We start from the raw sequence: 16,747 nt of genomic DNA on the forward strand, positions 1-16,747 counted from the left end.
TTAGATGATTATCTATTGTTTTTAATTCTATATCAATTGTGTTCTTTTCCAGGATATTAATAAAATGGTTCCAAATTACTTGAGTTTTTGTGCAAGTTATGAAAAGAAAAGATGTTGTACAGTTTCTAAGTTTGAAAGGCAAAAGTAGCACAAAGTGTTGTTCTTTATTCCCATTTTAAACAATTTAAACGTCTTGTGTAAGCAATTTTATGCAAATATTTAAATTCAAAATTACGAAATTTAACACTATGACTGACTTTATATATACGATTACCTATATTTTCAAAAAAGTTATCATCCAAAATTCCAATACTTTTTCCCATTTTTTGTGGTATTTTATGTAGAGTTTCAATATATTTCGTGTAAATTATTTTGGCTGTAATTTTTTTTTACGGTATTTATTGGGGATTTGACATATTTATATCAGACACTTGACTTGTTAGAGTAATTTGCTTTGATGCATTTTTTAGACCGTTTAATAAAATACAGTTACAATTATGCAGATCATTTTTCCTTGTTCAGATCTTTGATATATATATTAGGTTTTTTAAAAAAAGTTATTAAGTTATTAATCAATACAAAAATGAATTCCAAGAATTCACGTATTGATATTCTTATTTCCTTTAGTTGACTTTTCTAATTTGGTTCTTGACTCAAGGTCAAAATTAAGCCTTATACACAAGGACATAGTCCTGTCTAACATTCAGTCCGATGGGCACAATATAATGAACACAATATTTCGATGGACAGCCTGTTTAACAAATACGCAAGTACATGTGTATTAAATGTTGACAGACAATGTTGCTGTGATCAAGTACATAGCTCTCACTCTTTAACTAATAAAATGTCATGAATCATTTGTAAAGATGGTGTATTGTGTTATTTATATTTTGAGTTATGAAACTAGTATTCATCAACAATGCAAATTCATGCAGCTTGGGCCAATTGAAACGGCATGTGGTCAAAGGGAGATAATTTAATTTTTAATGTGGTCTGTAGTCTAGAAATAATCTTTTATACATTTTCGGCTTAGGTTGTTAATGAAAATTCTGTTTGTCAATTGTGTCTGTCTAAACAAGTTTGACCAAGACTGGGGTACAAATAGGGGGCAGACTGACTTAACTGTAGGTTGATATTAAAATTGCTACAGAAAATCGTCCAAAACCATGACCCTCCCCTCACTCCTGTGAAGAGAATATTAAGGCCCCCCAGGCCACCTGAATCCATTGGCTGCTATGAGAGTCTAGTAGGCCCCAGACATTAGCACAATCAGGCACAAATAAGTAAGACGTAAACCAATTCATTTCACTTCAAATTCTACATTGAACCATACTATTCCTGTTATCAACAGATGTGCATTAATAATTTTGTTTGACAAAACGGCATGTGGTCAAAGGGAGATAATTTAACACTATTGTTGTCTGTAACTGACCAATAATGTAATGAAATGAAATGGAGTTTTACGTCCTTCATGTAGGGTGCAATGAGGGAAATTTTGCTAGGACAGCGGCATTAGGCTGCTCTTTTTCGATTTCCAACTGTCGGGGGATCTTTAACGTGAACAACCTGTAGCACACGTGGCCTTGGTTTATTCTTCTATCCGAACAACAAGGCGTCTTTTCCATGTCTGCCAAAGGGATAACTCTAAGGGTTGATATTTCAATTCATATGAAAATGATTGCCAAAATTCAATTCAGAGATTAGTATCTATGCAATGTCAGCTCTTCTGACAACCTGGGAGAACCCAACCTAGCATTACTCTCTAACTACTTAGAGCGCCATAGCATGTCTTCCGGTCCATAGAAATATAAGGTTCATTTACTTTACAGGGACGAAATGGGAAAGGGGAAAAACGAGAAGAGGAGAAATGTAAAGCGGTGAGATGGGAAAAGGTACGAAATTGAAAGGTACGAAATGGGAATAATTTACATGTACTCTCTGACTACAATGTTCTGAAATGAATTTTGCCAAACACTTTCGGATGAATTGAAATATCAACTACAAAATACTACTGAGAGTCTTAGATTGTCTTTGAGTTGGTGAAAATGTCAACCAATGGAAGAGTTATTATTTGTAAACAAGATTTAACAGAGGGGAATTTTCAGTCCGAAAAGTATGTAATTTTCAAGTGAATTTCTGGGAGGGAAGTATGTATGTAAAATCACTGAACGTTATATTTCTATAGACCCGAAGACATTCTAAGACAAATGACATAAAGTTAAAATTTTATTTTGAATATTTATGAAATGAGAGAGTGTAGAGGTCAAACGAGAAAGGGGCGATTTCTGGATAAATAAACCAAGTACTAACGATCCGAACCGAAAAACAAAACCCGAAATCCGTAACAACATATTGACAAAATATTGGTAGCAGCCAATGAATTTTTAACATGAGGAAGTATATCAATAAGTGAGTGAGTATTTCATAATGAGAAGTGGTATCATCGATATAAGCGAACAGAATTGAATAAAGCATAGACGAACTTACAATCATACAATTCGACAATACATTACTCCATGTATATTCAGTGGTTCCAATTGGAGATTATCATAAATAATAGGCCCAGTTATAGTATAAAATCCATTTAATCTGGCACATAATGTAAACACTAAGTAAAATAATCCAAGCAAAGACAACACAAACGACTTTCTGACTTGCCATCTTGTCAATGAAATATCATGTCACATGACGACTAAAATAACAAGCACGTGCAGTTCAATACGGGCTATGGCTTGTTCAACTATCATCTTAAAGGGACAGATGCGCCATTTTGGGGGTTGATTTTAGTCTTGAATATATGTAAATAATCTTAGAAGACACATATGGTGAACACTATTACTGATTAGCTCAGCTAAAAAAATCCCGTTTTTTGAGACTAAAGTATGATTGGTCCAAAAAAAAAATGGAACAGAGCCCCGTTTCTCAAAATATCTTAGATTAGCATACACAGTAAACGTTATAAATTAACGATTCGATAACGTCAGAAATAACGTTCTTCTTCGCTTAACGTGCAAGTTTAGTCGTAGGAATATTTGAGAAACGGGGTCCAGATGCGTCATCCGTTTGACCAATCGTACCTTAGTCTAAGAAATGGTAACTTTTAGCTAAGCTATTAGTAAAAATGTTCACAGCTCAACGTCAAGATTTGAGTCTACAAATCTACGTGCGTCCATAATTATCCGCATATGAAAGTTAAAATGACGACTCGTCTTTTCACGAGACTCTGCCTTATATAGACAAGAGATATATTCAAATATACAGTGAAATTTGAGGTATATCTGAAGGAATAATGCGATTTTCGCAAATTTTTAATACTACTGAAGACTATTTACATATATTTCAGACCCAAATCAACCTCTGAAAATGGCGAATTTGTCCCTCTAAGTGATCATGAGATTACTGACATGTTATCTATCAGTGCTTCAATTCTAGACTACAACAGAATATTCAAATAAAAAGAAAGTTTACTCGTGGTCAAAGGGAGACAATTTCAATTTGTTGTGGTCTGTAGTACACATTAGGCCGAATTATTTGATTCTTTTTACATTGCCTGTGTTTTAACAGCAACGAGCTCTTTCTGTATGGCAGTTCTCAACGAACTATCTACTATAACTTAACTTATCAGTTGCTTTTAATCCAAAGAACCTTTTTGAAAAGCCTACCTCGTTTCCTCGACGTTTGTCGTTTTATCAGCCGTATTTCTTCATTATTATTTTAAAGGACGATAGTATAAAAATATCGCGAAACAAAACAATGTAGATATATCATATTTCACAGGAAGTAAAGGCAAAAAAACGTAAGGAAATCAGGAAATTGTAGGCTACCTTTGTTGGCAAGTACATTGAAAACCTGCGTAGTTGTGTAGATTCCCACCCTTAATTAGCCGTTGCTCCATATTTCCTTCCTTTAGGATTACAGTGGGTTTCTCTATGGCCAAGTAACCAACCTGACTACCTAACTGAATTAAATATGCATACCCACAAGGGAATAAGAACGAATACCAAATAGTTAAAAAAAAAAAACCATATCATTAACGTGATAATACTGGTCTGGGTAAAGTAAAGTTTCAAAAACTTTCAGACGGCAGGTTTTTCTTTTAATCATAAAATGGTCTTTATCAAGGTAAAGGTAGGCCTGAGCTACTTAAGAATAACATATCTTTAAAATCTTATCAGTTGTTCTATTAGGTTATATTTGTCAATCTAAATGATTTACTCGCAGCTGGTCAAGGCTTCACCATGCTGGGAGTTCTCATTCTATCGCTGTGTCTTCATGTGGTGTTGGGAATCGTCGATCCGAAGGCTACCCAGGAAACTCAAAATCTTTATAAAAGACTGAAAGCATTGAGCAGGGATGAAAGTAAAATTTTGTTTGGACAACAAGAGCATACATGGCTTGGAGCTGAAGGTGGTCACTCTCCGTACCTGATAGATACTCTGACTCATGACGGAGGTATCCAAGGATGGATTTATGGGGTAAGTCCACCAATCATCACCGCGTTCAAAGATCTAGCTCAATCTTATAGCACTCTTACCTCTATTATTTAACACATAAAAAGCGTCTGTTTACAATTCAGCCCTTTAACAAACACAGAATGTAATACAAAACGTGCAATATTTGTTTTGTGAGGAAATTGCAATTGTGCTTACTGATACTTTATTTTGGTTTCGCAGTACTTCTTCCAGTTCATAAATCGTATAGATGTAAATTAATTTCCATCATGCTTTTAAATTGCTTTGGGCAAGCTGCCATTATGTCAGTTGCTAAGGAAGACTTACCCAACTAGGCTTCGTTAAGGAAGTGCTCCATTGTTTCAATCCTGTCTAAGGTTCCCGACATGTACATAATTTCTTTATTTTGTCACTTTAGGACTATCAAGCTAAGACGAAGTCACTCGATGATTTAAGTGACGTGAAGAGAATGACTGGTTCTTACCCCGCTTTGCTAGGTATGGACTTTTCCAACGCAGACGACCCGAAACATACTATAACGTCATCTTGGCTGGGCAGACTTGCTTATGAAAGAGGGGAGATAATCACAATGTCGATGCATTTCAGTAATCCTGTAACTGGTGGTAGCCCGTGGATTAACAACGATAAAGGTGATACTCTAAGATCTGTCCAACGGATCCTCCCTGGTGGTGATCACCATTACAAGTTTAACCAGTTGTTAGACAGAGTAGCCAACTGGACCAACTCGTTTAAAGATTCCAATGGTAATCTTATTCCGGTTATTTTTAGATTCCTTCATGAATTGAACGGCGGTTGGTTCTGGTGGGGACTAAATAACAAGGCAAAGAACACCGAACAGGACCTCAAAAACTTGTATATTTACACAGTTGAATACCTCCGAGACAAGAAAGGAGTCCACAACTTCTTGTACGCTTTCAGTCCGGACAAGTTCAAGGACGAAGCAGATTATCTTAAAACGTATCCAGGAAGTCGATATGTAGATGTTTTGGGTATGGACTGGTACTATGCTAGTGATTATGATAAGAAATCCACATTTCAACAATCAGTTAAAACCCTGGTCCAACTCGGTGAGAAGAAGGATAAGATTACAGCCATAACGGAGACCGGATATATGAATAATGGCCTTGAGAAGCATACCGACTTCTGGAAAGAGTATATATTGGATGTCTTGAAACAGGAAGCAACGACTAAACGTATCGCTTACGTATTCACTTGGGCTAATCATTGTTTTGGTAACGGTCATTGTGAGCTATTTCTGCCCTATAAAGGTTATTCGGCTGAAGCCAAATTCGTCAACAATTTTTATGCTGATCCCTTAACTGTCTTTGAAAATAAAATTCCAAATATGTACACATAATTTGTACATAGTCATTCAACGATATAAATGCACATCGTTACACATTTCCAAACATACCCAAGAACAGTCTGCATTGCAGCGCACACAAAGTGGAAAATGAATTCACATAATATGACCGAATAGAGAAGTCTGTTCTTATGTATGTTTGAAAACTGAAAATGCAATTTTATCCTTGAAAGAATTTATACCAAATTTTACGATGAGTAAACAATGATTTCAGTAGTGGTGTTTTAATTCAGTCTTATCGAGAATTACCAGGCCTGTAGCCAGGCTTACATAATCCGGAGGGACAATTATGTATTGTGTTTACTTGCATTAATGGAATTGGTCGGTTGTCAGAATTTTTTCAGGATGGCAATCCATTTCTTCGAGGGATTAGTCATCGCCATCCGTTTACCCTTACCTTAGTCTCGTAACGGGAATGTATTATAATGTTCACAGCTCACCGTCGAAATTAAGAATTCGGGGAGCTGGGGGGAAAACAACTGCCCTTTTCAAAACAGGTTCTTGCTCGTTTATGTTTGTCCATTAATATACCGAAAATAAGCACGATAACGTTTCCATTGCCAAAAGAAATGGCATATTCAAATGATATTGGGACACGATCGATATAGTAGCGAGTTTCAGTCTCGAACAATTGTAACTCATAATGTACTCTAGACTCGATCAATAAGATCTAATTAACCTGACCTGATATAAATAAGCTACACGAGCACAGAGTTCACTGTAAGCCTATATATATAAATACCAGTGAAAATATTCAGTATAGAAATTACAGCTGACAGTATATACAACATGGCGACAAACGGTAGGTATTGTTTATGATTTAGCTCTGTAATATAAATGTCTATATCCTCTACGGTACGTCTTGAAAAAGTCCATTTTCATCAAGCACCATAATGCAAACGTTATATACTGTTGTCGTTTATCACTTGCATGTGTATCTGTGCACAATCGCTTGTGTTAAAAACAGTTGGTTATCTTTATGGCAGGTCAAGGTCGCTAGGACTTCAAAAAGTATGTTTTGTAAAGTCGATTGTGATATTCACATCGTCAATATTAATTTGAATTTAGACAATTTCAATCCCTTATATGCCGGAGTAAAATAATGCTTCGGTTCCTAAGAACGTGCATTTTCGATTCATTAAACCAAACCGAGGCATTTGCGAAATTATATATATGCACTCTCGGGTAAATTGCAGTATAATTATGATGTATTGGTGTGCTTTTGTTGTGGTCAAGGGAGTGGAGTAGGTGATCTTTATAGGGTATATATGCATATTTGTTTGATACGACTGAACGAACTTTGACCTGGGATAAATGATTTATGGTCAAATGGAAAATCTTCAGATAACAAAATATAGATTTATAGATATATATAGAACATATTGTAAGACAAATGAATAGTAATAAAATTGATCATATCATGTAGTATGACAAACAAATGACACCTACCGCTTTTTTTAAATGCGATGTGCGTCCAGAGTTATCCGGGTTTGAAAGTTTAAAAGACGACTTGTCTTTTCTAGAGACTCGGCATTATGTAGAAGATAATATATATATATATATAAGTAGAAAGTGAAATTCCTAGTTTGAGGTACTTTTGAATGAAATTACGTGTATACGATTATTAGTACTTCTGAAGACTATATATCATTAAAGACACAAATCAGCCCGTCCCTTTAAAATTACCTTCAATTAGGTCAACTAAAAATATCAGCGAAATCTGTAGCTTCTTTATGCGTATATTATGCAATACCAAAACGTATTTAAAACACATACTGAGTTGAATGATCATTTCTTTCGTTTCTATTGTATGATATCGATTTCTTTCTTGTAAAATTACAGGCCAATGTTACTATCACTGGCCAATGGCTACTTGAAAAAGGCCTTTTTATTGGGGCTGGTAGAAATTGAAAGCTTTAGAATATTATTGAGAAATATCAATTTAAACCAGTCGAATATTGATTAACTTATAAAAATTATATCCCTGTGAGTTAACAAAATTAAGATATGATGATAAGATGATATGCATTTCAAACAGTAAAACAAATAAATAACTTTATAAGATAGACCTTAAACATGTAAGAAGATATGCACCTCCATGTATAGTAATCATAACCTGAATATAATCGTAATATTTAAAGGGATTGTAAAGGGTTTTTTTCTAAATTTTTTATAATATGAATCCGACGTGTGGTTACTGCAATTTCACTAAAACTATGTGTTTGATTACGTCACTAAGCCCGAAATATGCTTTTTTTCAATCACATTAGGTCTTCTCGATTAATGACGTCATCAATCACTTAGTTTTAGTGGAATTGCAGGAACCACAGACGTTTGATTACAAATTGGAATGTTGCAAAGTGATCCTATGTTGTCCCTGATACACATGAACAATTTAGAAAAACGTATTTTCAATCTCTTTAACAACAGGTAATGCAGTGAAATTGAAGTAGGATGGGATTTTAATTCTCATATCATATATATATGTCATGTAGACCTGTACAAGGTTGTGGCTGGGTTATGAATTATGGTTAATCATTTCTAACCTTATCAAAAACCATCTTCACAATGTCAAGGTATTACGAGCTGCGTTTAATACCCTGACTTCAATAGCAATCTTTCTTGTATCACTGAAGTTTGTAAATGTATCAGTTTGTTTGGTTGTTTCGCAAGCGAATACAGGCAATCAGAGCCCCCGATTACATCGTTTAGTCTTTCTATCTATGGCTATGATTGGCTATATTCGCTAGCATACAATCAAATCGAAAATTTAGTGCAATTGCAGAAACCTCAGAGGTCTGATTGAAAATTGGAATGGTGCAAATTGATGCTATCAGTGTCCCCAATACACATATAAATTTTAGAAAACCTCCCTTTAATATACTTCACCCATTTCTTTCTTTTTCAGATCTGTACGAATCCCCGGCTGTATGTTTACCTACACAAGATGAACTTACAAAACTGTCAGACGAATTGAACCTAAAATGTACAACAGAAGAATTAGAGGCCATTACAGGTTTGCACTCTCGGACTATTGTTTGTAAATTAGATAACATAAAATGCTGTTTTGCATCCTACTTTTCTTTCTTATTCTATTAACCTAATGCAGATAACTACACTTTATAATAATAGGAAAGGGGAAATAAGGGGAATTTTGTCTGGATTTTATTTGTAGCTGTACTACCCAATGTCGCTATAAGATTGTACTTGTCAAATCGACATCTGTCGTGGAGAGTCCGTCAGCTTATAATTATATCAATTTTGTATTATTTTCGTTCTTATTACACTAATATGTGTCCTATTAAGAAAGACATGATAAATGTATTTCGGCTGATAATAGATAATCCAGTATAGACGAGTCAAGAATGACAGGAGCCAACACATGCCGATGAATAGCATTTGAATAGAATTGTTTAAAAATCTTGAATTTTAAAGGTATAAGTTCGTCATCCGTTTGACCAATCGTAACTTAGTTTCAGAAACGGAAAAATTTCGCAAAGCTAATCAGTAATAGTGTTCATAGCTCACCGTCCAGATATATCTGCGTTAGAAAGTTAAAATAACGACCCTTTTTTCTTGAGACTCTACCATGTATAGAAATAGAAAGTAAAATTCCTAGTTTGGGGGTATTTTTGAGGAAATTATGCGATTTTCATACATTTCTAGCACTTCTGAAGAGGATATACAAAAATTCAAGACCGGAATCAATCACCAAAGTTGACGAATCTGCCCTTTTAAGCAATATCATAGATGTATGAAAATTACCTTATTACTCATCGAGTCAAACAGATTTATAATGACCCTTTGGTACATAAGATAATAATACACTTTAAAGTAAAACGAAAAGTTACCAATAACATTAAGCTCTACCGCACGATAACTACACTCGTTCTGATTCTAGGGCACTTTAAAGGTACAGCCAAAGCACTCCAGAGAATATCTCAACTACCAGAACCAGCACTTCCTGTAAAATATCCACGAACTCCGGGTTACAGACCTGCAAGAGAAGATAACCCTTACAATGCCTGGTAATCGAATTGTTTCAGAGCCTGCTCTTCCAAATCCTTTGACATTCTTTTCCATGTTTAGTAGTTCTTGGCACTCTTTAACCACCTTAAAAGGGGTAAAAGGGTAAATGCTGGTATTGTAAAAAATGTACTAGCGCTTGGATAGGAACCACGGCTTTAGGGTCTCAATCAAATCTACCCAAAGTTATCTAAAGAGATCAGATCAAAAAACAAAAAAAAGTCCATGCTTTCCTTCAGATCTGTATCACCAACATGGGGAACCGGGTTAAAAATCCATATGTGCTATCATCCCCGCAAGCAATTGACTTACTGGCATTGGGGTGATATCTCCCTATTTTGCTACCACAAAATACTGGACACGTCATTTATATTTTAAATAAACTGTCATTTTACAGGGCATGGAAGTGTGACATACAAGGGGCCAAAGAAGGTAAATTAGCAGGAAAAACAGTGGGTATCAAAGATAATATCGGGGTAGCAGGTGTACCCATGATGAATGGGTCCAAGCTATTAGAATCGTACACCCCTGAGTTTGATGCAACATTGGTAACAAGAATTCTCGATGCAGGTTTGTAATGCTCTATAAATAATATTGATTAGAATTTGGACAGTGATTTTGCTCATAATAGTATTAGAGGCCGCTCGATTGGTGAGTCCTGTACGTTCAGGACTCATGGAATCAACAGATCGTTCAATAAAACAATTTGGAACAGAAAAAAGAACGCGTTCCACGTGTGCCCAAACAAGAGTAAGTGTAGACAGGGTAATTTTGAATATGACATATAATCAGCTTTCATACCGTTCGAATGGGACAGTATAGACAGTACTTGTTCAGAACTCTCAAATCGAACGCCATCTTGCTTTTGGACAGAGACTGAAATACGAATCTTTATCATGCCATTTACCTTGCAATTTTTGCAAACAAATTTTAATGTATTTGCTTTGAATCACAGGAGGACGTATTGTGGGTAAAGCAGCTTGTGAAGATTTGTGTTTTAGTGGATGCAGCTCAACTTGTTCTTCCGGTCCAGTCAGGAATCCTTATGATGAAACAAGAAGTGTTGGTGGTTCAAGCTCTGGCAGTGCTGCTTTAGTAAGTACTTTTGTATGGTAGTTACTTCCAATCTAATTAAAGGGACACATGCGCTTTTTTATTTATACCAATCGTACCTTAGTCTTAGAAACGGGATTTGTTTAGCTAAGCCAATCAGTTATAACGTTCACGGCTCACTATCGAAATTTGAGCTTTCAAATCCATGTGTGTCCAAAATCATCCGCGTTTGAAAGTTAAAAAGACAATTCGTCATTTCAGACTGCCGGATATAGAAAAGACATGTAACGAAATATATCTCCCAGTTTGAAATATTTCTGAAGGAATTATGCGATTTTTGTGTAGTTCTAGTGCTTCTACTTCTATTTATAAATATTCAAGACTCAAATCAATCATCCTAAATGGCGCATCTGTTACTTTAGCATGTAGTACAAAATTTCAAAGAAAAGCACAACGGATGTTCAAGACGTTTCAGTCTAATTATCACAGCTCTAAAATTTTAATTCGCTTTTGATCTTAAGTCATTTCTGAAACAACACCTCTGTATTATATTTCAGGTAGCTGGTAAAGTTATTGATCTTGCAGTAGGTGGAGATCAAGGTGGTTCCATCAGAATTCCTGCGTGCTGGGCTGGAATCGTGGGACTAAAACCAACTTACGGACTAGTACCTTACACTGGAGCTATGCCTATAGAAATTACTGTGGATCATTTAGGGCCGATGGCCAGAACTGTCCACGATTGTGCCTTACTTTTAGAGGTCGGTATATAAGTAATGATGATTAGCCTCATAATATCATATTATAAGATTTTTTCATTTAGAGATTCAGATCATTTTGATGTCATTACTGGTAGTGCCACCTTCCCAAACGAAACAACGCATGGTTCTTACATGAAATGTGTTATTGATATATAAGATTCACCAGCTGGTGAATCTTAATTTAAGCTATTCGTTGTACTTTTCAGAACAAGAATCGGACTTCCATGCCTCACGGCCGAACGTAAAGGTTTTGCTAGAGTCCAGACTTTAGCGTTTATGGCTGATGAAGTTACATTATTATCTACATAATTGACTATACTGAGAATCATTTGCGCTAAGTAGTTTTCAGATCCATTCCATATTCAACTTGTTGTTGATTTTAGGTTATGGCAGGTTACGATGACGGACGTGATCCAAGACAACCACGTGATATAAAGGTGGAACCATATTCTTCTCTGGTAAGTGGACTATAGATTTTATATTGGGATAACTTTACATCAGAACACCATCAGAAGTCCCCAATACCATTCTATTCACAGCTTCCATTCTTTCTCCTAAGCCAGATAGTGAATTTCAAAATTGAATTTTTACGTCTCATTGATCAGTCGCTGCCCCAGGGGAGGCGGGGGAGATTGGTTTAAAAAGACCAAAGAATACAATTTTCATTGTAAAAATTTAAGGATATTGAAAGAATATTCTTTCAAATTGCATAAAATACTGAATTTAAGCCCTTTTTATTTTAAAATCGAAAACACTTTGGCTGTGCCCCCTCACACTCCAATCGAAAGTTTTGCAGTCGCCACTGTTATGGACATAGTTCTTCAAACACTCTACAATGAGTGAAGACAGTGACCGGTGACCAAAAAAACACAGAAGAGGAAGTTTTAGAACTATTTTCAGATGTTTTCTCCTTCTGAATCGACTGCGATTATGTTTTAGATTGATGCTGGTATCAAAGGCAAGAAGATTGGGTTGGTTAAGGAAGGGTTTTCTGTATGTACTGAAGAAGACGTGAAGGAGATGGTCCGAGCTGCAGCCAAGAGTCTTGAGAAAGCTGGAGCCATTGTCAGTGATACTTCTGTACCAGCTCATTTAGATGGTAGGAAATCCTTCTTTAATATTTCAAAACCCTGTCTGAATCAGAACGTAGTCTTTCGCCAACGCCCAACGTCAATTCTTTCAAAGGTGCCCAAGTTAGCTCCGTTTTATAAGTGTAACTCTTAAGATGAGGTATTTACTTGCACTATTTAATGTTTTTTCTCATCTCGTTTCATTGGTATAGCTTGTGAATAGGGGATTTCTTCAATTGCTTTTTAGGAAATTTTAGAATTTTAATAATTTACAAAACTATACCTCCACACCTCTAAAGATGGAGTGTCCATTTGTTTTATTTTAGGTAACGCAATCTGGAGTGGAACATGTCTACAGGGTGCTTATAACAACATGATTGCCGGCAATGGTAAGAGTTCTATTATTTATAGACGGATATTCTACATGGACAGATCTCTGCGCATGATTATGTTGGAATCTGAAAGCTTGAATCGCTTTATTTCATGAAAAAAAATTTATTTCAAAAATATGTTTCAAATTGTACTAAATCGACTCTATTTTTCCTAAATATTCTATCAAACTCAGCATTTTGAAACTCTGTCTAGACAGTTGAGCGAATCCCCCCCGCCATAAAGTCCCCTTTTCGTACTTCCATTCTGGCGCCGCCATTGATCTGTTTAATTCCTTGCAGCTTTCGTTATACCTTGATGTAATAAATTCAATTTTTCAATTGTAGGAAACGGCTACCATTGGAAAGGACATTATATAACATCCCTACAGGAATCTTTTTATCGTAGCCGTAAAGCACGACCATTTGATATGTCCACAGCATGTAAACTTACCACCTTGATTGGAGAATACATGAACAGAAACTATAGCAACAAGTTTTATGCTAAAAGTCAGAATTTAACAAGATGGTTAACTGATGAATATAACAAGGCCCTGGAAGAATTTGATGTCCTCATCATGCCAACACTGCCATATAAGGCAAGAAAACTACCAAAAGCTGATTGCAGTACAGCAGGTATGTGTTTAAATCTATATCTTACCCAGATTATATTTTCAATTTACAAAGGGAAGTAAGGCATGGTTGATTATCATTTTACGAAATGTCAATTTTGCTAAATCTATATGGCCAATCTATGATTTTTATCGCTTTTTTGGTTTCTTTTGCATCAATTCAGATTCTGCATGTGGCAATTGTATTGTCGGTCTTTTCACAACCGATAAAACCTTTTCGAAACAAATAGTTCACAGAACTTAGATTAATCAACCCGGGTTAGGTATAGAACTGGTCATTGATTAAGCAAGTCAGTCAGATTGAGCGTTACAAATTAAAGCATTTCTGCAACCTTCAGTCAGCAATTATCTTACAAAAACAAAAGCTTTTAGTACTATATTATACCTTGACCTTGCCATAGGTAAATATACTTGCTTTTTGTAGCCTGACAAATCTGGCTTTCGAATGGGATATCAAATGGGAATTTAGGGCCAGAAATATAATGTCGATTGTCACGGTTCCGATATCCCATCCTAATATAACGTCTATGCTTTCTGGGGGATTTCAATGTTTTTTAGGGGGTCAGAGGCTTTAATATTATTCTATTATATGGTTTATTATGTATATATAACAATTATAACTTATGGTAATCAGTTTAACTTAGTACAATCTTCTGAATATTTACACTATCAGCAGAACAGTCTGACTACAGGCGTGCCAAGGAGACTGAACCTTTTTTATATCACCCTTTAAAGGGACATTTCGCTGTTTTTGTAGGTCGAAAAATGTTTTGCTCAAATTTGTTAAACTATAAAACAAAATCTGTAGAAATGTATCCTATAACGTATCTAACAGTTTTAACTAAAAATTATCCAGCCGTTAATATTTTAACGCCAAAATTTTACGTAAAATGTTACTTCACCCTAAGTTCGTTGTGCTTTTCGCAACTACCGTAAGGATTTGAGTAAAATAAACTGTAGAGAATAATATGTTTCCTACTCTTTCTAAAGATTTCAACTAAATATAACGAAAAAAGCGGAATGCCCTTTTAACAATGCATTTTTTATCCTAACCCCCATGTTCGTTTATCAACGTTGTACGATGTTTGTCACATCTTACATATGATAAACATCGTACGTCTTTAACAAATGGAACATGCCTAACCTCTAACCCAGCCTTTCTCACCTTTTTCAGAATTTTTTGATACGGCGTTCTCCATGATTGCCAACACATCACCTACTGATTCGACAGGCCACCCTGCCTTATCTATCAATGCAGGTTATGTTCAAGGGAACCCCGTAGGAATGATGATCGTAGGCAAACACTTTAATGAGGTCACAGTATTACAAGTTGCACGTGCATTTGAAAAGGCTGGAAGCCCCTAATAAGTATTCCACACGATCAATCTTACATTCATAGTATTTAAAGATTTTTTTAGTTAAATGGATTGTGAAGAGGTATTCTAAATATTTTATGTGTTATCGAGGACACTGTTAACATCATTATGCACCATTTTAATTTTCAATCAGACATCTGTGGTTCCTGCAATTCCACTATAACTAAGATCTAATACGTCACTAATCGTGAAGGGTCTTATGTAATAAAGCAAAATTTGCTATTAATGACGTCATCAAACAATTATTTTTTGTGGAATTGCAGAAATCACAGACGTCTGACTGAAAATCGTAATGGTACAAATTGATGTCTGCGATACATATACAATATGTAGTAAACTTCCTTGCAACCCCTTTAACGCCAATGTCTAAATCTGTAGAACTTAACTCTCTGGTTGATGTTTCAGAATTAATTGAGATCTCTGATTCTATGTCAGCTAACACAGCACCCTTTGACTGTACTGGTCATCCAGCTTTGTCCATAGATACTGGAAATTCGGACACTGCTCCTATAGGAATGATGATAATTGGAAAATATTTCAATGAGGTCACCGTGTTGCAAATTGCACGCGCATTTGAAAAAATAAGAGAAGATGAATAATCAAAATATATAATTTATATTATTAAAGTGATACTACGTCTTAGAATGAACATAAAATTTAAGTTCATAAGAATGGTCAATATAAGTATATATTCATCAGCAAACTTACCTTGTGTTATAAAGGTACAACAGAATCCCTGTAAAATCGGGAAAATTCATAAAACTAAGTAATTATTGGAAAAAGCTTAATATTAAGCGTTTTTCAGTAGTTAATTGCATATTTATGGATGATTACTAAGATTTTGGATTATATAAGGATCCTATTATGCTATTTATTACACCAGGTATATCTACTGATGAATATATGCTCTTATTGGCCAAGTTTAAAATTCTTAAATTTTATGTTCATTCTAAGACGTAGTATTCCTTTAAAGTTATTAACATCACATTTTCAAATTTTTATACCGTTGAGAGTTCGTCTTGAATAAATGAATCATTTTTTATATATATATATATATTGATAATTTTAACTCTATATAATCGATCAAATATGGTTATGCACTTGTATTTTACGATAATATATTACCCTACACTATGTTTTAATGGTAAAGGGGGATGAAATCCGACTCTCTGAAGCCCTAGCATTGGCATCAGACGTTTTCTTAGCTTGAGAAGAATTCGAACCCGAGGTAACAGAACAGGATATGCATAATTATCTTCTGCCGACTATAAATATTTTAAAATTCTATGCCCGAGAATCAAAGATATAACATCAAATGTCATTTCTAATCTAAAATCGAAAATCAAAAATGAAATCAAATTATTGGAGAGTAGTGAAAGATAGCTAAAAAGATTTAAATGACTGTAAATATTTCAAATATAAAAGCGATTGAGCTTTATCAGATATTTTAATTGTAAAAAAATCAATTATTTTTTATTTTATGGGTTATTTTAAACTTTTTAAGCGCTTTTTACCACTGTGTATTAAATATTGTAATTTAATAACATCTTGTCCTAAAACTTTAAATTGTATTTAATATCAAAAAGCTGTATTAATGGTTTTTACTATAGAATAAAATTAATGACACAT

General features: G+C 34.9%; 2 protein-coding genes across 2 annotated transcripts; both read left to right on the forward strand.

Annotated features, from left to right (window-relative positions):
* The first annotated feature begins 4,224 nt into the window (after window positions 1-4,224).
* Window positions 4,225-6,048, forward strand: LOTGIDRAFT_205222 (hypothetical protein). The gene is made up of 2 exons (XM_009050736.1): window positions 4,225-4,475; window positions 4,870-6,048. Exons 1-2 carry the CDS (start codon window positions 4,239-4,241, stop codon window positions 5,827-5,829), a joined length of 1,197 nt encoding a protein of 398 aa, XP_009048984.1. The 5' UTR covers window positions 4,225-4,238; the 3' UTR covers window positions 5,830-6,048.
* Window positions 6,049-6,614: 566 nt separating this feature from the next.
* Window positions 6,615-16,747, forward strand: LOTGIDRAFT_225908 (hypothetical protein). Its single transcript, XM_009050737.1, has 11 exons — window positions 6,615-6,637; window positions 8,744-8,851; window positions 9,737-9,863; window positions 10,259-10,431; window positions 10,817-10,956; window positions 11,472-11,672; window positions 12,056-12,130; window positions 12,612-12,771; window positions 13,069-13,131; window positions 13,459-13,746; window positions 15,524-16,747. Exons 1-11 carry the CDS (start codon window positions 6,625-6,627, stop codon window positions 15,715-15,717), a joined length of 1,542 nt encoding a protein of 513 aa, XP_009048985.1. The 5' UTR covers window positions 6,615-6,624; the 3' UTR covers window positions 15,718-16,747.

The sequence above is a fragment of the Lottia gigantea genome (genome assembly GCF_000327385.1).
Source record: "Lottia gigantea unplaced genomic scaffold LOTGIsca_154, whole genome shotgun sequence".
NCBI lineage: Eukaryota > Metazoa > Mollusca > Gastropoda > Lottiidae > Lottia > Lottia gigantea.